General features: G+C 38.0%; 1 protein-coding gene across 5 annotated transcripts in view; it reads right to left on the minus strand.

Annotated features, from left to right (window-relative positions):
• The window catches only part of Vwde (von Willebrand factor D and EGF domains), a 67227-nt gene extending 42810 nt beyond the window's left edge, over positions 1–24417 (minus strand). For all 5 annotated transcript variants that reach the window (XM_045161094.1, XM_045161092.1, XM_045161093.1 and 2 more), the window contains exons 1-6: positions 24292–24417; positions 18687–18874; positions 14813–15044; positions 9850–9915; positions 8114–8367; positions 7300–7389 (exon numbers count right to left, since the gene is read on the minus strand). In XM_045161094.1, coding sequence (XP_045017029.1) covers positions 7300–7389; positions 8114–8367; positions 9850–9915; positions 14813–15044; positions 18687–18874; positions 24292–24358 — 897 coding nt within the window. In that variant the 5' untranslated portion in view covers positions 24359–24417. The remainder of the gene's footprint in view (positions 1–7299; positions 7390–8113; positions 8368–9849; positions 9916–14812; positions 15045–18686; positions 18875–24291) is intronic.
• Between the last annotated feature and the right edge of the window lie 636 nt (positions 24418–25053).

The raw sequence follows: 25053 nt of genomic DNA on the forward strand, positions 1-25053 counted from the left end.
AATCAGGCCTTTGGCTCTGGTATCCTGACTGGCCACTGGGTACCAACATCCCTGTTCACCTGAATTAGAGGACAAACAGGCCAAAGGAAAAATATTGCTTCCTCCTCAATAAAATAAAGAATCTTCCTAAGATGGGTAGACAACAATGCAAAATAGCCAACAAAAGTCAGAACACAGAGAGCTCCACCAAGGATGCCTAGTCCTACAATGGAAGCCTCCAAGTAAATCATACAAAAATCAACAGAAATTCATTATCATAATAAAAACACAATAACCAATGAGACTCTGATCAAAAAATTTGCTGAACTAGAAGCAAGCTAGCAAAGAACCAACAATTGTATCAATGAAGTTGAACAAAATTGTCTCCTAGAGCATTCAGCTTTTGACAGTAGGGTTAACTTGATTGAAGAAAATGTTAGAACCCTCCAAAGAGATATGAATAAATTGAAGGTAAGTCAAGAAATGGAAGATCTCAACCACTGGTTGATTAAGTTTAATGAAGACTTGATCAAATGCAAGAATGAACTCCAGGAAGTATCAAGAAAATCAGAACTTGAATTGAAATTGTATTTGAAGACGGGGTTGGATACCATGCAAAATAACACAACAGAAAACAAAAATCAAATAAAAATTATAAAAACTTCTCTAGAACCCCTCACCAACAGAGTTACTCATATGGAAGATAGAATCTCTGACCTGAAATATAAGACAGAAGAAATTTATCAGGAGGACAAAAACTTTGCTAAGTTTAAAAAACTCAAGTGAACAGAATATAAGGGAACTATGGGACACCCTAAATGACCAAACATCCAGATGACAGGTATATCAGAAGAGGAAATCCAGGCCAGAGGCATAGAGAACATATACAACAAAATTATTGAAGAAAATTTTCCAAATTTCTCAAAAGAGAGTCCCATACAGATACAAGAAGTCCACAGAATACCAGACAGGACCAAAGAAGAAACTCTCCTAGACACATCACAGTTAAAACTCTTAGCAACAAAAACAAAAAGAGAGTGTTAAAAGAAGCAAGAGAAAAGCAATTCACAACATACAAAGTCAATCCCATTAGAATAACAACAGATTTCTCAGTAGAAAGCCTGGAACCCAGAAGGGCCTGGAATAGAACACTTCAAAGTCTGAAAAACTATGCCCTTCTAACCCAAGCTACTCTACCCAGCAAAAGTATCCCTCATAAAAGATGGTGAAAGAAAAACTTTCCATGAAAAAAGTCAGTTCTATTATTATATGAACACAAAGCCAATCCTACAGAGAATACTTGAGGAACTACTCCACACAGAACAGTCAAACAACCAATCTCAGGAGCCAATAAGATCACAATAACCAAAATAGATTAGGCTCAAAATAGTACATAGCACAAGAAAGCACCTAACCTATAAATGCCTTCATTACAAAGACAGATCTCAAGTCAATAACCTGACTGTCCACATAAGGCGCTGGAAAAACAAGAAGAATCCAACTAAAAGACCTCCAGACACAAAGAAATAATCAAGATTAGAGCACAAATTAAAGAATTGGAAACTAAGAAAAAAATTTTAGAAATTGATGAAATGAAGAGCTGGTTCTTGGAAAAAATAAACAAGATTGACAAACCACTGGCCAAATTGAACAAGCAAAAAAAAAAAAAAAAGGAAGTCCCAAATTAACAAAATCAGAAATGAAAAAGGAGTGATCAAAACAGACATCAGTGAAACTGAAAGAATCATCAAGGCATACTTCCAAAACTTCAACTCCACAAAATTAAATAATCTGGAACAAATTGATAAATTCCTAGACATATACCACTTACCCAAACTAAACTCAGAGCAGATCAATCTCTTAAACAAACTTATATCATACATGGAGATTAAAAAAGTAATCCAAACCTCCCAAAAAAGAAAAGTCTAGGACCGGGTAGCTTCTCAACTGAATTCTATCAAACCTACATTGAAGAACTGAAACCAGGCTACAGAGATGGCTTAGCAGTTAATGCACTTGCCTGCAAAGCCAAAGTACCTTGGTTCAATTCCCCAAGACTCACATAAGCCAGATGCACAAGGTGGTGCGTGATCTGGAGTTTGTTTGCAGTGGCTGGAAGCCCTGGTGCACCCATTCTCTCTCTCTCTCTCTCTTTCTCTCTCTCTCTCTCTTTTTCTCTTCCTCTTTCCCTCTCTCAAATAACTAAATAAAATAAAATATTTTTAAAAGAACTGAAACCATTTTTTTCTCAAGCTTTTCTGCATAATCGGAGACCAGAGAATCCTCCCCAACTCCTTTTATGAAGCTAACATAACCCTAATACCAAAAGCAGACAGACATGCAACAAGGAAAGAAAACTAAAGGCCCATATCCCTAATAAAAATAGGTGCAAAGATCCTGAACAAAATATTTACACACCTAATTCAACAACACATCAAAAGCATTATCCACCTTGATCAAGTAGGCTTCATCCCATGGATGGTTTAACATAAGGAAATTGGTCAATGTAATATACCACATAAATAAACTGAACCATAAGAGCCACATGATCATCTCAATTGATGCAGAGACGGCCTTTGACAAAAAAAAAAAAAAAAAAAAATTCATGATCAAACCACTGGAAAGAAAGGGCATGGAGGGTTTCCATATCTACATAGTAAAGGTTATATATAAAGCTCCTAAGACCCAATTAATACTAATGGGGGAAAACTCAAGGAGTTGCCACTGAGATCAGGAACAAGCCAGGAGTGCCCACTCACACCACTGCTCTTCAACATAGTACCAGAAGTACTATCACAAACAATAAGACAGGAGAAAGAAGTAAAACGATTTCAAATTGGAAAGAAAGAAGTCAAGTTAGCACTATTTGCAGATGACATCATCCTATATATAAGTGACCTGAATGTCTTCATGTCATAACTTCTAAAGGAAATAAATTCCTTCATCAAAGGGGCAAGATAAAAAATCAATGCACAAAAATCAGTAGGTTTTCTATATGCAGAGGTCTAATAATCTACAGAGAAAGAAATCAGTGAGGCTACCCCACTTATAATAGCAACAACAACAAAAAGATAAATACCTTGGAGTAACACTAACCATGGATGTGAAAGACCTATATAGTGAAAAAGAAAAGAAAGAAATATAGGAGGACTTGAGAAGATGGAAAGATCTCCCATGCTCCTGAAAAGGTAGAATTCATATTGTGAACATGGCAATACTACCAAAATCAATATACAGATTTAATGCAATACCAATAAAATACCAGCATAATTCTTCACAGAGTTGACAAAATGATCTCAAAATTCATATGGAATGGCAGTAAGCTGGATATCCAAGTAAGTAAGTAAGTTGGATATCCAAACATATTCTCAGAAAAAAAAAACAAAAAACACTGGTGGTATCACCATATCACCATACCTGATCTAAAGCTATATTACAAATCCATAAGGACAAAACCAGCATGGTAATGGAATGAAAGCAGAAGCTAGACCAATGGAACAGAATTGAAGACCCATACCTTAGTTCAAGTAACTATAGCTGCTTGATCTTTAACAAAGATGCCAATAATGTAGACTGAAGAAAAGACAGCATCTTCAAAGAATGGTGTTGGACAAATTGGATGACAATATGTAGAAAAATGAAAATAGGCCCACTCATTACACACACAAAAATCAAGCCCAAATGGATTAAATACTTAAATAAAGGTCTGAAATTCTTCAACTACTAGAAGAAAAAAATAGGAGGCACTCTCCATGACATAGGACTGGGAGAAGACTTCCTGAACAAAACTCCAGGAAATTAAACAAGCACTCAACCAGTGAGAACTCATGAAGCTAAAAAGCTTTTGCACAGACAAACATATCATAAGCAGAGCCAGCAGATTACCCACTGAATGGGAGAAAATCTTTGCCAGCCATACCACTGATAGAACCCTAATATCTAGAATCTACAAAGAACTCAAGAACTAAACATTACAAAATGAACCCACTTCAAAAGTGGGCAGAGAACTAAATAGGGAGTTCTCAGAGTTCTCACAAATGGCTGACATACACTTAAGAAAATGTTCAACATCCCTAACCATTAGGGAAGTGAAAATTAAAGCAACTATGAGATTCCACCTTACACCAGTCAGGATAGCAAACATTAAAAAATCAAATGAGGGCTGGAGAGATGGCTTAGCGGTTAAGCGCTTGCCTGTGAAGCCTAAGGACCCCAGTTCGAGGCTCGGTTCCCCAGGTCCCACGTTAGCCAGATGCACAAGGGGGCGCACGCGTCTGGAGTTCGTTTGCAGAGGCTGGAAGCCCTGGCGCGCCCATTCTCTCTCTCTCTCTCTATCTGCCTCTTTCTCTGTCTGTCACTTTCAAATGAATAAAAATAAAACAAAAACAAACAAACAAAAAAAAATCAAATGAAAACAAATGTTGGTGAGGCTGTGGAGAAACAGGAACATTTATTCACTGTTGGTAGGAATGTAAGCTGGTACAACCACTATGGAAACCAATATGGAGACTCCTGACAAGGATGAATATAGAGTTACCAACAAACCCAGTTATTCCCTTACTGGGCATTTACCCTAAAATCTCCACATCTCAATTCAGAGATATTTGCTCAACCATGTTTATAGCTGCTCAAATCATAGTAGCTAAAAACCAGGATCAACCCAGGTGCCCATCATTGGATGAATGGATAACCAAGATGTGGTATATCTACATGATGGAATTATACTCAGGAGTAAGAAAAAAATGACACATTGGAATTTGTAGAAAAATGGTCGAATTTGGTAAAGATCATTCTAAGTGAATTTTCACAATCACAGAAAGACAAGTGTTTCATGATCTCACTCATCTGCAGTTCCTAACTTGGATTAGCCCTAGTTGCTGATGTATCTGAATAGCATCTTGAGGCTTGGACAATAGGGAGGGTGGGGTTGGGGGAAGGGTATGGGTGGGGGGGATACTAAACTGAACCCAATTGAACTGGTACAATATAATCCTATATCCTGGAAGTCAGACTAAAAGGTGGAACCCTCAAGAGGACCTTAGAGGAAGTGCCTGAATCAAAGGGACCTGGAGAGGGTGAGATGAAACCTAACCTCAAATTTCTCCTGTTTCTCTTTCTTCTCTGCCTCTTTCTTTTTGGTGCTTTTCAATTGGTGCTAACCTGTAATTCCCTTTACCAGGATGTCGTCTACATCCACAAGGAGTTGTTGATCAGGCAGACCTACTAGATCTCCCAAAACAAACAAGTGAAACTTCTGTCAGATCACTTGATTACCCACCAGAGGTTAATGGTAAGACCCTACTGCTGAGGAACAGACCATGAAGAGACCTGGTTGGAATCAGGAGGAGAGTCAGTTCCCAGACAATTAGTCCATCTAGTGCTGGAAGGCACTACATGGGCTACCAGAGGAAAGTGGCCAACATCTGTCCAAGCAACTCAAAGTCTAAGTGACTCAGAAGCAAACTTGATGCTCACACAAGTGCAATAGTGGCACACAAGTATGGTGGGTAACCACCTGCTCTTACATATCTGTTCAGTGGAAAGGAAACCATATCTGGAACTGGGAAACAAGTCAGAATCATATCCACATAATGATTCTACTTTCCAGTGTCAAACTCTCACTAAACCTTAGACTATAAGAGGGTCTACACCCTTTTAATTCTCTCTAAATTAGTAATGGTTTACCCCTTTAACTGTTACTGACTTCATTTCCTGTTGGACAATCTGCTTTTCTTTTTCAGAAGAGAGTTGGACCTGAGGAGATAAATGACCAATACACTCCACCACAGCCCCAGCTAAAACCAAAGAGGAATTGGGAAAATGAGCAAGAGTGCTGCTTTCTTGGTGAATCTGATATCAGCACACAGGTGATGGAGGTAGAAACTGAGGACACCCAACACCTACCAAGCCAGAGATCCAGATGTTCCTAAGTGCCCATCACTTTAGTAGACTTAAAATGCTCCCAGCATGCCTCAGGGAATTTTATGGAACAGGGGGCCAAAAGATTGTTAGTGCCACAAGTTGGGACATTTTGCACAGACACATTGCCTCTCCCCATCCCATAATGCATGACCCTCAATCCTCATGGAGTTGACCTGCATCCCCAATGAGGAAGGCTTCTTCAGAAAAGAAAGGAGGGAAAGGATGGTACCAACATGTATTGTTTATATACAAAATATGTCCATATCTAATAAAAAAAAGTAGGCCCCTACATTACCAAGGTTGGAGTTCTGCCCTGCTCCTACAAGTATGCTCTTCTAACAATGTAGTCTACTTTACTGTGTACATGTGGATCTAAAAAGTCTATCTTGATCTTGACTCCATTTCTCAAAACTTACCAATTTCCCATTGTGTCTTTAGGCTATGGATGAATCCAAGTTGAACTCCAATTCTGTGCATGAGACCTCCCAGTGGCTCAGCCCTTGCTTGTTTCTACCTCGTGATACTGCCTCATGCCTCCTACCACTTATGATTCCCTGTCACCTTGCTCACCTACTAAAATACTCATCAGTCCTTGGGCCCACTGCTGCCAGCATTGATGGAGTATATTGTATTGTCTACTTATCTCAGTCATGGCAATCCATTAAACTCTGGGTCAGTTCTACTCTAGGCACAGGCATTAACCACTGGACTGGCACCAGTCTTCAAAAATACACAATTACCAAATAGTGATATATTAGCTTTTAGTTATACAGTAGAATAAATTATGGGAAGGAGCCTTTTTATATTGTAATTTGTGCTATTTCATTAAAACATACACACATACACACAGTAGCTGACATGATGGTTTGACTTAGGAATTTTAAAAAGTTTTATGATGTGAAAAATGTTTCAGACTCAGTAGAAGTCATACCTAAAATTCTTACATTTTGTAAAGTCACAATATTCCATTCCATCCTTTCTCCTGATGCTGGGAAATGGCAGTAACCTACAGCTGCCAGACAGCTGCTGGATCACAAGGGGCAATCCTCCAATGTTCTATAGTGACTGGGTGGCTGAGCTATGATGATAGGTGGCTTAGTTGCATTAAATGCATTGTTGATTGAAAATGTTTTAATTCTGATGAGTTTACTGGGAGTCAACACTACCATAAGCTAAGGAGCACCAATTAGTACATCCTACTGTAGTTCATTAACACCTTCCCTGGAGCTTTGTCATGTGTTAGAATTATCCGGCTTAGTCTTCAAAGAAAGAAGTTATTTGGTCTGATATTTGTGATGGAGTCTGTGCGGAGACCCAGACACCACCATGGATATGTCAGAGTTTGGGAATATGCTTCCAGAGGAATAATCTTCTTCATCCATACTCACTGCTACATACCTTAATTCCTGCAAAAAATTCCCAGCTTTCGATGGCTAAACTGTGAACATCTGGCTTCTCCAAGAAAAAGATGGAAGCAGTGCAGAATATCTGGGAGTACAGTTAACAGATAATCATTTAGCAATGAAATAGAGGAATGTGTGCAAAGTTTTATTCCTAAATGCAATTTTTGATTGATAGTACACAAGAGGGAAATAAAAAAATTAAAAATTTGAGACAAATGTTATTCAAACTTCAATATAAATTAAAGTACATAATAGACTTTTAAAGATGTATTTGAAAGTTGACAAAAATTATATCATTGACCTATGCCTTCTGGGGAAAATATTATCCACCCCAGCAGGGTACTTCTGCCTATATTCTTTTATTTTAATTATATTTTAATGTGGAGATTGTTCCACAAGACTGCACAATACTGAGCCCATTGACATTATGACATACATTATAGAGGAGGGCAAAAAGAATGAGACATCAAAAGAGAAGTAAGCCTACTCAGAAACCGGAGAGGTTTCAGTGTAATAGGGGTGTGGAAGAGGGACAGAAAAGGGTAATGAGAGGGGATTGTGATCAAATTACAGCATGTTCACATATTAAAACCTGAAATTAATTAGCATATATATTTAAAGGCACATCAATAATAGTCAGCATATTACTAACAGAGGATTTCATATATGGTCACTAAGACTATGTTACTGGATCTAAAACTTTATATTCTAGGGATAAGAAAAATCTATTTTAGGATGTGACTTAAGAGAAATCCAGTTTTGAAAATCAATACATGCATAAAAAGAAATAAACTTCCTTGGGGACATACCCTGTCTCCAAGTCTGACATTAATGCCATCAAGTTCTAACAGAGAGAATGCCTGTACTGTGGTCTCTTGTTTCAACTCTTCTTTGATGCCTTGAGAAGAAAGCCTGGACCAAGCTATGAGGAATCCCATCGAGTTGTTGGAGGGGGAAGCATCGAAAGCACATCTAAAGAACAGCCTGGACTCCATCAGCTCCACCACCACCTCTGGCCTGCTTGGAGGCAGAGGCGGAGTTGTCAGGACTGCGGACAGAGGACCTATGGAACAAAATGTATAGCACATAACCTGAGAATCCTCATGAAGGGAAGAAGACTGATGGAAAAAGCAAACAAATATTATCACTCTAGTATTTACTTTTAGGAAATATTGAAAAAAGAAAATAAATAACTTATTTTCCAATAGTCAACAAAGAAAGTCAATCATGGTTTTCTTTTTGTTTTTATGTTTTGAGGCATGGTCTATTTTATGGTGATGGAGACTGAACCCAGGACTTTGACCATATTAGGCAGGCTCTCAACCATTGAACTGTAGTCTCAATACCAGCTAAAATTTATTATTTATTCAGGAGAAAGGGTGAGTTTACTATAATACATACCCTTCATTAATAAAATCTATACCTACTATGCTAAGTAGTAATATTCAACGCTTATTTATATTATTATTAAAGGATCATGTTTTAGTCTTTTAAGAACTTTAGTCATAAGAAATGACAGGTTCTACTAAACTGAGATATCATAACGATTTGTTTAAAGAATATTATAAAAGGTTGGAAAATTGATTTGCATTGGGATAGTTCATAGAAAAGCAATGCAGAGAGATATATTTTGAGATATGTCAAAAAGAAAAGTATAACATTTTGGACAGTACGTGAACATTATGTGATGTACGCCAATTTATCTTATTACTGCTAATCTTTATTAATATTTTAAATATTTTCTTTATTTGCAAGCAGGGAGATACAGAGAAAAAAAAAGAGAGAGAGTTTGGTCATTCTAGGCCTTTCAGCTGCTACAATAAACTCCAGAGGCATGCACTATTTTGTACATCTGGCTTACATGGGTACTTGGGAATTATACCCAGATTGTTAGGTTTTGTAGGCAACTGCCTTATCCACTGAGCAATCTCTCTATCTCCTTTATTAATTTTTAATAAAAATATTTATTAATTAAATTTGTGTTGAATCTATCTCATTCATTTTAGTGGCTTATATTTGGCTATAGGTTCCATGAAAAGACCAATTTTTTGATTGTTTATTTTGATATAGGGTCATCCTATTTACCCCAAGCTGGCCTGTAATAATTACAAACTTCTTGCTTCAGCCTCTCAACTGATAGGATTAAACATGTGGCCCAATACACTTGGCTTATTAATTTTTAATATTTTTCTATATTCTTATACACAACTTTTATAACAGTTGTGTTTGAACACTCCCTTGAACACTTCTCTTTGAAATACTGGTGGAAACAGATGTTAGCCATAAAGACCTGTGGTCTTTTTTTTTAAGATCACTGAAATAAATTATCACACTTTTTTGTATGACAATTCTACATTGACATACTTGTTTAACTCTGTGTTCTGCTAACTTGAGGAATATTTCAGAGGCACAATCAGGTTGCTTATACCTATTTATTTACCAAATTGTCAAATATTAGTGTAAGGTAACATTTAGAGCCACGTAGCATAAACAGTGCTGAAGTCACAAGTTTATAAATACCTTCTTAAAAATACAAAATACACACCAACACAGTCACCTCCAACTTCTATTTCTTTGGGGCCACAAGTATGTAGTTTTGCACCAGAAATAGCTGCAAAAGTTAAGGTTTATATATTTATTCAAACAGGCACCAACATATAAATCTACATATAACCCAGTAGACAATTCCTTGGAAAAATATGTCTTAATATGTACTAATACTGTCTTAGTAGATTTCTCCAGACATTTTTCATAGTCAACTTTCCCCTTTTAAGATAAGATCAGATAGAGATGATAACTAATAGTATTTTGAAATAGTCATGGCTTTGTGTATTTCTGAATCTGAGTTTGCACTGTGAAATAATGGAACACACTAAAGAAACTGACTAGTGCTGAGGATGTGAAGTATCAGAAACTCTTATTTCAGGCAAAAATATCCATGTTACAGTCACTGCTAAAGACAATTTGACATGTTCATGTGAAGCTAAATATACTCCTACCATAGCACAAAGATTGGGCTTCGTGGAATTTACCTAAATAAAAGTTTTCAAATTTTATTTTCACAATAAAAAAGTGAACAAGGATTTCATGTTTTATTCATAATTTTCTAATTTATTTACAGATACCAATTTTTATCTTGTGTTTTAGAAATATTTTCTTAATTTCAGTTTATTTATTTGGGGGGGGGTACACTATCTCATTAAGTAGTACAGACTGACTTGGATCTCATGATCCTGCTACCTCACCCTCCTGAGTGCTGAGAAGGTCATAAATATTTTTACTCTAAATGCTCCATAATTTCCTTTCCTTGGATATATATATCTGGTTGTGGTTTTAGCATAACACTGGTATCAAAAGGTTAGAAGTAGTCCCTGATCTTCAGTTATCATTTACACTTTTTATGTTTGGAAATTTTCCACTGAAAACCTCTGGGCTATGAATTTTCTTTTTGAGATAAGTTTTAACTAGAAATACAACCTTAATAGACATATGATCATAGAGATTATATGTTTATTTTTAAGAAACCATGATTGTCTCCATATTTTGCCTTTACATGTGTGTGGTGCACGTGTGTGTGCATGTTCCAGAGTGTGTGTATGCAGGTGCACTTTTGTATATATAACGTGCATGTACATGTCATTGGTTGATACTGAATATCTTACTCTCACTCTCTGCCTTCTTAGTTGAGGTTGGCTCTCTCACTTGAACACAGAGTTCACCTATTCAGCTAGTCTAGTTAACATGTCTCCACCTCCCAAGTACTGGTTTTACAGGTGGGCCACAACACCAAACTGATATAGATATCAGTTCTGAAGTTTTGAATTCCAGTCTTCATACTTGTACAGAAAGTTCTTTTTCCCCAGAAAGCCATTTTCCTAGCCTCTTGTCTATATCTTTTAAACACTTATCAAGTTCTTCCATGTTAGCAAAGTATCACCCTAGAGTTGTTCAAAATAATGCCTTTTGTTTTTCACCTCTTTGATGTAAAATATGTTGTTCTTTGGTCTCCCTAATTCTGTGTGTGTGTGTGTTTGTGTGTGTGTTTTGCTGGAGAGTGAACCCAGGGCTTTGAGCCCATGATGCACATCTCTATCACTGAGCTGTATTGATGGATCTGATGTGGATTTTTATTATTGATTCAAAATTGGATAAACAATTATTAATTTTGCTGACTTTCTCAATGAACTAGTTTTTGATTTTACTGGACTTTCTCTGATGTTCATATGCATTATACTTTGGTGGTTTTGTTCTGATCATTTTCATCTACTTATTCTGAGCCTCATTTGTGAGTCAGCTTTTAGTTTCTTACTATATAGGTATCTATTTTCCAATATAATGATTAATAAGCTTTACTTTAAATTTAACTCGAACTTTTCTCAATAGTCTAAATTTCTCTTGAGGACTTAGAATGTGGTATGTCTTACAAAGAGTGATTATTCTATTCTTCTGGTGTGCAGTAATCTTTAAATACTATTCAGATAGAGTTGGTTGATAAAGCTGCTCTCATTTCTTTCAGTTTTGCTGATATTGCTTTTATATGTCCAGTTGTTGACAATGATCTACAGTATGAATTGCAGACTTATCTATTTCTTTTTGCATATAAAATCTACCATGTTTCTGTCACATGTTTGAAACTGTTTTTAGATGCACAATCATTTAGAACAGCTGTGTCCTCTGGTTGAATTGATTATTTTATAGTCAGGCAACAACCCTTGTTTATCCTCATGATAGATTTGAACTCTGACCACCACTGTTCAACAGTAATATAGCCGTTCTAGATTTACTTTCTTTTGATTACTGTGACGTGACATAGGTACATCTTTTCTCCTTTTGACTTTGACCTCATTTTCATCTCTATTTGAAGTGAGTTTTGCTTTTATAACTTATAGTTGGATTATGTATTTTCAATCCAGTTTGACAGGGAACAAAATGCAGAACTCTCTAAGTGGTTAGACATTGCATACCTACACATCATGCTCACAGATATCCAAGGTTTCTGCCATCATTGTGAGTATACCACACTTGTCCCCATAAAGTCACCCGCTCCTGTCACTGTAGTCCTCCTGCTCTGTGCACAGCCTCTGCACCTCTCAGTGTCAATGCCATTTCATCCACAGAGGCTTTCTTGGTCAGCTTCTGACTACAAACTACACTCTCCCCCTACTTCCTTTATTTTCTTTCCCAACAAATTTTGGTCCTTTTAGTCATACCATTAGCTGCAATTAGTAAATACATGAATCTTCTGTGGCATGAAGGCAACCTGTGCATTTATCTTGTTCCCTAAGTATATTAAGGGCATGCCTTACTGGTTGGAAGATAAATACAACTCCAGCAATACATATATGTGAAATTATTTGTGTACATCATGTCTGAAAATGATACCTAAGTTCAATATCCTCTTTTTTTGCCCTTAGTTTGAACCATTCCCACCACTGTCCTCTGCAAGCGACCTGTACTTCTCTGTGGAATGAATGCAACAGCCTACTAGTACCTTTGTGGGAAGAATGGCCTTCAAAATACACTCTCTAGAGTCTATTATTCACCTATTTAAGAATCCTCTAAGACTTTGTGCTATACTTATGACCCAATATGACTTTTTGCCATAAACTGAAGACTCTGTGGTTCTGTCATTCTCTTGCTTGTCTGAACTCATGTCTTGAACGGCCATCTTTATATCTATCCAAGTGTACAACATTATGATATTCTTTCTTTGGTGAATACTGTTTTTATGACTACCTTTTTATAACTTCATCCAGATGTCAGTTGAAATGCATAACCTCTGAAGCTGCCTTCCAAAGACAGCATCCCTAACCTAGCTCATTCTGACCAGTTTTCTTTAACTTACAATACATTAATTTCCAAAGCAATTGTAATTTTGCTTTGTGATAAACATTTAAGTTTAAAATAATTTTAGAACCGCAGCAAAAGTTTAAATAATTTAACATAGCGCATTCCCATTTATATCCTGACCCATCTTTTGCAAACGTTAACAATGATACATATGTTGAAACTAGGAAACTGATTTGAGAATTACACTATTGCATAAACCAAACCCTCTTTCTCCACTGATAACATTTTCTGTTCCAGTATCAGTTCCAGGTAATCACAATGCAGTAGTCATAGTGTTGTGTAAGCAGCAGTCAGTTACTGCCAGGAGGCAATGCCTCTGGACATGACATCACAACCTTTGGCTCTTACAATCTTTCTACCCCCTTTTCCACAAAATTTCCTTAGCCATGGTGGGAGTGTTTTAAGTCTACTTCAGTGATGAGCTCATGGGAGCCTCTGGATCTCTGCTTTGTTATATGCTGAGTATCCTCAGTGTATGTCTCCATTACCCTGGTGCTGATTGTCAGGCTCACCATGGAAGCAACACTCTTGATCGTCTCCCTACTTCCTCTTTGTTTTTGCCTGGGCCTTGACTGAGAGGCAAGGAATGTTTTACCTCCTTGGGTCTTGCTTCTTTTCTGCATGTGCATCCTCTGGACACTCAAATGTATTCTTGCTAGGTCTCTCTACCATAAAAATCACTTTCTTTCTTTTCCATACACTATTGTTTTCAAGCAAGTCCTTAAGTGGAGACAACAATCACAATATAGAGAATTAACTGTCATAATCTAAGTGAAATAGGAGGTGCAATTATGGCTTGAATTTTTCTGTGTTATTGGAAGATGAACCTAAGTGCATGTGTATGCTAGGCAAGAAATTATTACTGAAGCGCATTTATCATTTGAAATTCTTCTTTAAGGAAACTGTACCTCCTTCCCTTTAATGTGCTAACGTATTAGGAACACATAGTTATGTAATTTGTTCTTTGATTGTGATATCTAGCTTATGTTTATGCCTTATTTGATATATATGTCCATATATGTATGTATGTATACATACATATATATATATATATATATATATATATATAGAGAGAGAGAGAGAGAGAGAGAGAGAGAGAGAGAGAGAGGGGGGGGGGGGGGAGGGAGGGAGGGAGGGAGGGAGGGAGGGAGGGAGGGAGGGAGGGAGAAAGAAAGGGGGAGAGGGAGAGAGATGGAGAGAGATCACATATACCTTGTTCATCACAGTAAATAATATAGGGGTACAAAAAAATTCCTTGCACTATATAAATAGGTGGATGAAAGGTAATTTAATATAAAATCTGGATTTTTATAAGCTTTGCTTATCATCTTTCATATCTTAATTAAAGAGGGGAAAAGTTAACATAATCACTATGCATGGTGGGGAAATGGTAAGTAGTCTGCTTTGGTGCACTCCCATCAGCTCAGATTTGTGAGCATTCTAAGATCTTGGCAAGGCATCTCAAACAAACCTGAACAACTTAGACCAGAAACTTAGGTTTAGTTTAGCAATAGTGGTAGACCAGGTCTCAATAATGGTAGACCAAGTCTCTAGTTGAGATTTGCATTTGCTCAATACAACCTATCCTGAGAGTAGCACAAACATATCCATGCATAGTTTCATGATCAGCAATTTCAGTGTGCACTAATATTACTTACCTTCGGCACAGTAGCCCATGCAGCCCTGAGTGGGTTGCAGTAAGTACACAAAAAAATCCCCACAGTTTCTCACAGACACTGGGATTTGAAAGAGGCAGCAGTCTTTCTGACTGCTAAACAAGAACTGCCAAGTGGCACAAGCTGTCAGTTTCTTGATCTCTCCAGGAAGAGGCAGTGTTTCTGAATCTCTCAGAGACAGCCAGATGGGAGCCTGAGTTCCACAGTGGTTCATCTTTTGAATCAGAGAAAACAAAAGTGCAAATTGCAACTTACATTTTTACAGATAGACTAATTGTTCATTTGTTAATTAAACTATAAAATATCAAATTATTAATCATATTCAAAATCAAATACCTTGTGTGTATTTAATATATATAAATATGTATAATATGAAAATAATGATAAAGAATACAAAATTAACATAATATTAATTTATAATGATTAATCAACACTAATGAATACAATCTTATTCAGTGTGAATTATTCTAGTTGCTACATTTGTATTCTAAATAAAACTTCAGTTTCAGATAACTTACTAAGATAGCAGATACGTCAACTTGAAAACATCTTAGCATATTGTACAAAGACCAACTGATGTTGAAAATTTCTTGAAAAATGCTAGAAATAGTATATGGTATGAAGTAGTACAGAGTAAAAATGCAACAAAATAATGACAGAAGTTATTTAAAAGACAAGCATGAGACAAGTATTTAGCAATATGGAAAAGTACAGTTTAAAACCTCATTGGAAGACTACTATCCAAACCATTTCCAGGTGTAAAATACAATTAAATAGAAAACCAAGCCAGGACAAATGTTAAGAAACTACATATGATTTGGAAAGATTTCAGTCACTTATTAAACATATGACCTTGGACAAGGCACTTGTATCTTTTCTTTGGTATAAGGAGACAGTAGTGACTGCCCAAAGCCCTTGACTGAGATGTACATGAAACTACATGTATAAAATGTGCATCTACATAGTGATGGCTGAAATGCTATTTTATCCTGTAGGCAAAATGAAATTTTTACTGACTATCCACTTGCATGTGAAGAGCATGTGGACAAAACACTTCTGCATTGACCACAGGATGGCCATGTGTAGCTGATCTTCAAGAAAAGAACACATTTAATCTTTGTATTTCTGTGAAGATCTAGGATCAATTGTAAATAACTTGGCCAAAGGGAGATGAACAGAAACTTTTAGGAAGGTAGTAAAACTGCCTTAATTTTTTCTCAAACTTTACTCTTTAATGTGGACTATTTTTATTTTCTTTCAAACAGAAAATGTTTTAAAATGTCATGGAAAATAAAAAAAGCAAATAAAAAGTAAGACTAAAACTTAAAGTGTCATGAGCTAAAATTAAATATTAATCAAGTTTGAATCTTTTCTGACATTTTTCATTACTGTTTTAAAAACATAATTCTTGAATCTAAACAATTCACAAAATAGAAATGGTAATAATAAAAACAAATATTTTCCTAAGACATAGTTCTCTATCATATAATCTCATGCCAAGTATGGCAATAGCTTTATGTTTGCTAAGTTTAAAAAAATTAGCTTTGGGTATTTACCCCACTCTTGCCTTCTCATGGACAGGAGCTGTCTATATTGTTTTTTCCTTCCTTCTCTTAATTTCTGAGCTTTTCCATTTCTGGGATCATAGTCATGGCCCCTCTCTTGGACATAACCTCTTCCTTATCTTAAGTTCTGGGCTTCTCAAACCCCCTCTCAGTTCTCTGGCCAAGAGCTATGTCTTTCTTCCTTCCTGTAAGCTCTCCTTCTCTTAAAGTTCTCCCTCCTAAAGATCTAAGCTCTAATAAAATCTTTCTGAACTACAAATTATTAGCTTTAGAACTTATATAGCATATGACTGCACAGACTATAATCAAGAGTGAAGATCATCCATTGGGTGCATTCTTTCCTCCCTCCCACCCCCTCCCTCCCTCCCTCTCTCTCTCTCTCTCTCTCTCTCTCTCTCTCTCTCTGTCGTTTTAGCCCAGGCTGACCTGGAACTCACTCTGTAATCTTAGACTGGCCTCAACCTCACAGTGATCCTACTATCTCTAACTCAGTAGTGCTGTATTAAAATCGTGTGACACCATGCCCAGCTTTGAATGCATTCCTTGACTGTTATAGTATGGGAACTAGCTTCAAATCATAACCAAACATCACTTATGTCTGGATGGTTCTGGGAAACCATTCCACTGAGATGTATGCAGGCAACGGACACATGCTATGGGTGACATGGCATATTATACTACTCCCAAATGTAGTGATTTCAATTATGCAGATCAATCCCATTGTCTGCACTTGCATCTTTTCATGAAGTACCACTGGCTACCACAAACCCTCACTGTGAGGCTGTGTGTCTGCAACATATACAATGCAATGAATTAATGAGTGGGCAAAGTAACTGTCGGGTTCTAACACTTCCTCTCATTTTGATCCCATAACAAGGGGTATTAAAGTAATAGAATTAGTATTTTCATAATTGTAGACTGTCTTATTCCTTCTATCATGTGGCAGAACTTTGGTAGCCATAACAGGAGTTGAACTGAAAGGCTGGTCAAAAGTGTCATAAGTACAGGTGATGTCTATATCATGTCACTAACATCTGCTGATTGGGGAACCTAAATTTGAAAATCATGATTTAGATAACTTGTTCTTAGAAACTCAAGGAGGATCTTTTAAAGAATGTATGCTAACCAATGAATGAATACTCAAGAGGTCACACTTTGTATTTATTTTCCTTATTTCTATCCTTCAAGACATTCTGTAAGGATGTGCACTTGTCAAAGATCCCCATGTAAATGAAGTTACTAAAGAGAGTTCACTAAATAAGTCTTAAGCATCAAATGGTGTGTTCAAAAGAGTGAGATGTGTGAAAAGTTGCATAAAATATTTTTGATGTGATTCTATTTATAAAAGTTCAAAATCCCATAAATTAAATCTGCTTTGGCTTGGGGCGTAGCTCAGTTGGTAAAATGCTTGCCTCGCATGCATAGAGCCCTGGGCTTGATCCACAGCCTCACATAAAGCAACATAGTGGTCATAGCTGTAATCTAGGCATTCATAAGGTGCAGACAGGAGGATTAGAAGTATGAGGTCATCCTTGGCTACTTTCAAGACCAGCCTTTGCTACATGACACTTTTTCTCATAGAAATAAAAAGACATCCTCATGCTTATTTGTTCATAAGTACAAAAAGGAAGGCCTACTGGTTGTATAACCTGTGTTTGAGGAGGAAGACTCATTGTCCTCAAGCCATATGCCTCCAAAGTAATAAATTTATAGCATTTGTACTTCTTATAGGTTGAGGCTGAGGAATACTTAGAAATTTCGCCAGGCTTAATTCTTCTTAGTGAATAAATAGGAGATAATTCACTTGTGAGTTCTGAGCTATCAGATCTGCAGCTAAGGAAGGCAGGTCCAGTACCAACAGTCAAGCACGGAAGTGAAAATTCTACAGCATTTCCTGTTGGCAGGCTACCAGTGCAACTGAGTGAGCCTTGGGGAATGCCTGTAGGCAAAACTGGGATTTTTGACCTGCATGAGGAGAGTAGGAGAGGTGTGTGCAGGAATGCATGTGTCCTTCACAGTTTGAAGGTGATATTGATTTCCAATAGATTGTTTTCTAAAGATGTGAAAATCACGTAAGACACTGTTCCTAGAAATACTGTGGACTGCATGAAGCATAGCACTATTGCCACTGTCATCATCAATAAGTAGGGATTTGGAATACTTCAAATTAACTGGATCTAACACACAGTTAAGCTAATATTGCAGTTTGGGAATTATATTAGTTGTAAGAAGATTCAATCCTTATGTGAAAAAGTTCATGAGGAAAACCTCCATACAGTTCTCAAAAGTACCTCGACACATTTAGTTGGCATCTCAGCAGGTCTGTCAAAGATGAGAAATCGGTACCATGCCAAAGTGAGAGAATGGTCACATATCAGGTCCGGAGCAGCTGAGTTCTGGAGCAGCTGGGTTGAGTCAAAGTGAATACTTCTATAAGGACTCCGAAGGAACTTGTGGCCTCCAGGAGAGCACTCTTGAGCTATATGGACAGATGAACATCTTTATTTAAGTCTTGTGTTTTTTCATTGCCATAGTTAGGTCTTCATTTAGAATTGGTTTCTGAAACAAAAATCAAGTAAATAAACTCACAAATACACCAAATTGTCAGGAACTTTTAGAAAGTCAAAGGCAACTTAGTTTGCATTTTTCAGAAAAATAAATAAATAAATAAACACATCAGTGTATGTTCTTGTACTGGAATTTTAAGAACATTTTCATGTAATATGAACAGCCTTGTGGTAATCAACTGTTCTCCTGTTGCCCAACTGGACATGAGGCCTGCTCAAAGAGAAAGAACTCAGATCTGTTACAGGAAGCCAAGTCAGGATCCCATGGTCAGGAAACTCACAGACTCCAAGAGAAGCCCCCATTGCTCCCTGATCAAGAAGAGTGGACATACAAACCAAAAACTTTCTCAAATAACTATGCATATCCCCTATAATCCAAAGTGCTCTCATTCTTGGTTGGAGAATCTGCTTTATTTTAAAGAGGAGATCCATGACCCATCAATATGACAAGAAAAGATAGCCAACTGCCTATCGTAAGATGTGTCACATCATCACGCCTGCTGAGACCTATAAGAAATTGCAGAGGAATCAGTGACACAAGTTTTGCTCCCACTACTAGCCTGACAACCAGCTCCAGGGAAATGGAGAAAGACATGTGGTCAAACACATCACCTCAGAAACCCAGAGGCTACAGAAAACAATAAGCCAGACTGTTAGGAGCTGTCAAGTTTCACAGACCATTGCAAAAGAGGGGATGGGAAGATTGTAAGAACCACAGGATGGATAGAAATATTCTGAGACACAGAGACTAATTGAGTCCTTAACTACTCAACAGTGAACACCAACAACCCCATTGAGAAAAGCCCTCAGGGAAAGTGGGACCAGAATAGAGGGAATATAAAACTACAACCTATCTAAAAATAAAGAAATAATAATAAATGAAAAAACTAAAATATCACTCTTGATCCTTTTGGAGCACTTTTCCCAAGGCAGGCAATGAAGTTTTATATCTTCCAGATAATAAAATTCAACACACTGAACTAACTTTTACAATTTGTAAAGTGCTTTTATACCTGTTTCCTGCATATACTAAAAGATTTCAGAAATCACCACAAAGGGCAACTCTTTCTTTATGCTCTTACTCCTTCATAGATGAAAATTTCCTGTCAAGAACGTATCCCAAATTCTAATGACTTTGCAAATTCAATCTACAAACATGAGGTAAATATTTTATAAAATATTATTTCATCTAATTTTAAAACAATTCTAAGACTGGAGAGATTGCTCAGTGCTTAAGGCACTTGCCTGCAAAAGCTAACAGGGGTTCAGTTCCCCAGTACCCACGTAAAGCCATATGCACAACGTGGCGCATGTATCTGGAGTCTGTTTGCAGTGGTTGGAGGCCCTGGTGCACATGAATGCACACTCCCTCCCACTCTCTCTCTCTCCTACTCTCTCTCTCTTTCCGTCTCTTGCACTTCCTCTCTTGCTCTCTCCTTGCAAGTAAGTAAACAAAAACATTGAAAGGGAAAAAAAGCAAAAAAAAAAAAAAAAACCCAATAATTCTAACATCCTGCCATATAAGAACACTATACATGGTTAGAAATCAAAGAAATATTTTGCTAATGGGATTAGTGGGAATTACTGAAATGTTTTTACCCAACTATCTTCTGTAATAGAATTTTTAAAATTTTATTTATTTGAGAGAGAAAGATAGAGATAGAGAAAGAGGGAATGAGCATGCCACGGCCTCCAATTGCTGCAAAAGAACTCCAGATACATGTGCCACCTTGTTCATCTGGTTTACATGGGTCCTGGGGAATTGAATCTGGGTCCTTTGGCTTTGCAGTCAAGGACCTTAATCACCATGACAGCTCTCCAGGCCCACGTAAGATAATTTTGTCTTAGGGAAAAGTTGTTAACTTTGTTCAATGCCTTTATAATACTCAAATTTCATATTATTTTTTTAATTTGAGTGATTATTCCCTAATCTGAAACTGAAAGATAAATCAGACTGTGAACATTACTGTGTGATTTCATCATTAGTAGAAAAGAACATAATATTTAATTTGGAATCCTTATTTACTAAATTTTTTTATCCAATATTTATTCTAGAGCAAAATTATTTATTCATATAATTAATAGCAGCTCATATTTTGTTGTCCATTATTTCATCTTTTTTTTTCCTAAAAGTTACTTGTTGTACTCACTTGCTTTTAAACTTTGCCAACTTGGGTTCAGTTCCCAAGCCACCCACAGGAGTCAGATGCAACAAGTAATACAAGTATTTGCCATTTGTTTGCAGTGGCAAGAGGCCTTGGTGTGCTGACACACATACACAAGCACATGCAAATAAATAAAATATAGAAGGTTTAAGATATTATTAGGAATAGGGTGACACTTCTCAAATTCTTATTCAAATCTTAGCTCTCAAGTGTATGATATGGTTAACTGAAGAGTGAGTTTAATGATGGGTCTTGGCTCTCATGTGAGGATCTAGGGACTGAGCTCAAGTACTGAAGGAATAACTCTTTAAGCCATCTTCTTTCATCAACCATGGGACGATATGCAGAGCTTCCTAGCAAACCTCCAATATAACTTCTTCCATGAAAACAAAAGTTCAGACAAAATTTTCATTTCTACTTATTCCCTCTTTTCTGATATGTTTTAAGATAAACAAATAGCATACAAATAATTTGCAATACTTGGACTTTGAATAATTTCACAGCATGTGTCAGGTTATTTATAACCTATTATTTATATAACAATTGTTATTTAATATTTTCATAGTGGTAGAATATGAAACTGGCTTCCTGGTAACATTTGTAACTTATCAGATGTTTTATGGTTTAATATAGTAGCTAGACTACAATTACTTAAGATTCAGCAGTAGTAGACAAACATATTAAGATATTACATTAATCAAGAGTGAACTTCATCCAAATTAAAAACTTTAACCTAGTATAGTGGTGCATGCCAGTAACCCAGCTCAGATGCTAGAACCGGAAGATGCAGAGATACAGGGAAGGTTGAGTTGCATAGTGAGATCCTATCTCAGGAAAGAAGAGGAAAAGAAAAAAGAGAAGAAAGAAAAATTAAAAATATATGTGCTTCAAAGTTACAAAGACAACCCAAACCATAAAATAGAAAAAACAAACAAATTGTAAATTACATATCTGATAAAATAATTGAATCAAAAATATAAAAATCATACAACTGTACAAAAGTCAATAAATCATTTATTTAAAGTAGTCTGAATAGGCATCTCAACAAAGAGCCAATGAGGATGTTCAATATGCACAGGAGAATATCCCCTGGCATCATTAACCATCATGGAATTGCAAGCCACAGTGAAATATACCACTTGACACCCACTAGGTGGGTTCCAGTCAAGATGTCAGATAACCCTAAGCCTTGACAGATATATGAATGAAATGAAGCCTACATATTCTTTGTAAAACAGTACAGCCATTTTGCAAAATACTTTTGCTCTTTTTAAATAGTTAATAATCATAATCAGCCTATGACTCCATAATTCCCCTCTTGGGCATATATGACTAGGAGAAATAAAAACATGTGTCCACACATGTGTACACAGATATCTAGAGCAACCTTATTTATAAACAGAAAAAGGCAGAAACCACACACATACTCATCAACCAAGAAATACATGCAAAACTGTGTCTTAGGACTGGAGAGATGTCTTAGTGGTTAAGGCACTTGCCTATGAAGCTTACAGACCCAGGTTCAATTCTCCAGTACCCACGTAAGCCAGATCCACAAGGTGGCACATGCATCTGGAGTTTGTTTGCAGTGGCTGGAGGCCCTGGCATGCCCATTCTCTCCCTCTCTCTCTCTCTCTCTCTCTCTTTCTCTCTCTCTCTCTCTCTCTCTCTCTCGTTTCTCTCTCTCTCAATTAAACAAAACATTTTAAAAATTGTGGCTTAGCGTTAGTAGGGAATATTTTCCACCTTAAAATAAATGAAGTACTGATACATACAACACTGGGGAATCTTGAAAACATTAGGCAGTATTCAAAAAAAAAAAAGCCATCTACTGTGCTTCATTTATTTCATTTATGTAAAATACCCAGAAGAGGCAAAGCCACAGAGACAAAGCGAATAGTAATTGCTTATGGCTGGGAAGGCAGTGAGGGTTAGCGGGGAATGGAGGAGTTTAACAGCTAAAGGTGAGAAGTCCTCAAATTAGTTATGGTAATGGTTGTGAATCAAAACCACAGGATTATACAGTTTGAGTAAATGATTTGTATGGCCTGTACACTGTCCTAATGAAACTAAAAATCAAATCTCACTAAACAAAATTTCTATTCTCTTCTACTTCAACTCTTCAAACATAGATTATCCACGTTGGCATGATAGTCGCTTGAGACTTGATATAACACTATGCTTGACTTCTCTAGAGAGATTGCAAAGCTATCACATAGAGATAATAAACATATTAATATCTCTTTTATACAATCCCTATATGTTGAACATTTTGGAAATGCTCATTATAACTAATTATAATGAATGTATATTTAATATTTGTTACTATACATGAAATTCTAAAATTCTAGAGGGAGATCTTGACTGGGTAACAGGTATAAAGTTAGTCTTAGCAGTCGTTGAGAAATGTCGCCCCCTTCACACAAAACTTATATTAGTAAAACTTAGAGCGATTAACAAGGGGATCAGAAGACATACCTCAACAGGCACGGATGTACACGTGACTTCTTTCGTTCTTTTTTTTTTTAACTTCTCGCAAGCATTAGAAAACAGAAGACACCTTTCATTTGCCATCCCTAAGTGTGGAAACAAGGCCCAGCCGCACGGCTGGGGAGCGCGGCTCTGAGTGATTAACTTCACTACTTTAAACTGTTGACAACGGAGCGCAGGGCTTTCCCGAAAGCTCTCCTGGGCGGTAGGAAAGCTGACTGACAGACACGATGAAAACTAGCCTACCCAAAGCCTCGCTCAGGTGGACTCGGGGCGGGAGGCGGGGGAATGCCATGTTCACGAATTAATGACCTCCGGGTTGGGGTGGGGAGTGGTGACCAGCAGTTTGGAACCGAGCTCGCCTAACTCACGTGGACGATCTAGCCTGGAGGGTCCCCGCAGACTGGCAGAGGGCGCGGGCAGCGCTTCACAAGACACGTAAACATCAAAAGAGTAGCGGGAAACAAAAGGGAACCGGGGCGAGGGCGGGCAGCAGGCTGCGAAGTGACCGCTCCCAGACAGCCGCCGGCAGAGCCAAGGACCACGAGGAAGGAACCACTAGTGGGGGGGGGGGGTCGGGGGGGGCGATGCCCAGGGTCCCCGGGTTCTGGGAGGAGCGGTGCCCACGCCCTGGTCCACACGGCGCCCCTGCCACCCGCGCGCGCGCCGCCTACCTCGCCGACCTTCCACGGGCACCAGGAGCATCAGCGCGGTCGCCAGCGCCCAGGCTCCGCCAGGCATCGCTGGGCTGCTGGGACGGCCCAGGCCGTCTTCAGATCCCAGCTGGCCCGTACAGGAGACCCGAGGCCTCGGGCTGCCCAGCTCTACGCTGTCTCTTTCTAAGCTGTGTGTCCTCGTCCCCAAGGTCCTTTTCCGGAGAGCTCGGGGAGCCTTTGGTCCCACGCGCCCGCCCCAGACTCCTCCTCCCAAGCCTGGCGCTCTGAAAGGCCACGCCCAGTCTGTCCCTGGGGACGCAGGCCCGATGTCCCCACCATCTCACCACCTCCTGTATCACCTGAGTTCCCACATCCGACCAGGAGCTCTGGGATGCAGCTTTGGCACGTTGTGTCTTGCTGCCCTTGCAATTTTATCTAATTTTCTTAATATATTTTACGCATTTATCTGCTCTACCTATTGATTGTGACAGGGTCTTGTTCAGTAGCGCAGGCTGGCCTCACACTCTTTACATAGTCCTGGCGGCATGATAACTCCATCCCACTGAGTGCTGGGGTGACACATCGAGCGTTACCAACTGTTGCAGAGCCAATCGCACTTGTGTAATTAAGGATGCTATTTGCTCCTACAGGTGAACCTGCTTCCCAGATGTTCCTATCATCTGGGGGCTCGCTGGTCAGTCATGGGAGCAGGGAGTCTGGCTATCACAGTAGCTGCCTTCGCTCTATGACAGGGTTTCAGGAGTACAAGGGACTACCTGT

This window comes from Jaculus jaculus, chromosome 10 (assembly GCF_020740685.1).
Source record: "Jaculus jaculus isolate mJacJac1 chromosome 10, mJacJac1.mat.Y.cur, whole genome shotgun sequence".
Taxonomy (NCBI): domain Eukaryota; kingdom Metazoa; phylum Chordata; class Mammalia; order Rodentia; family Dipodidae; genus Jaculus; species Jaculus jaculus.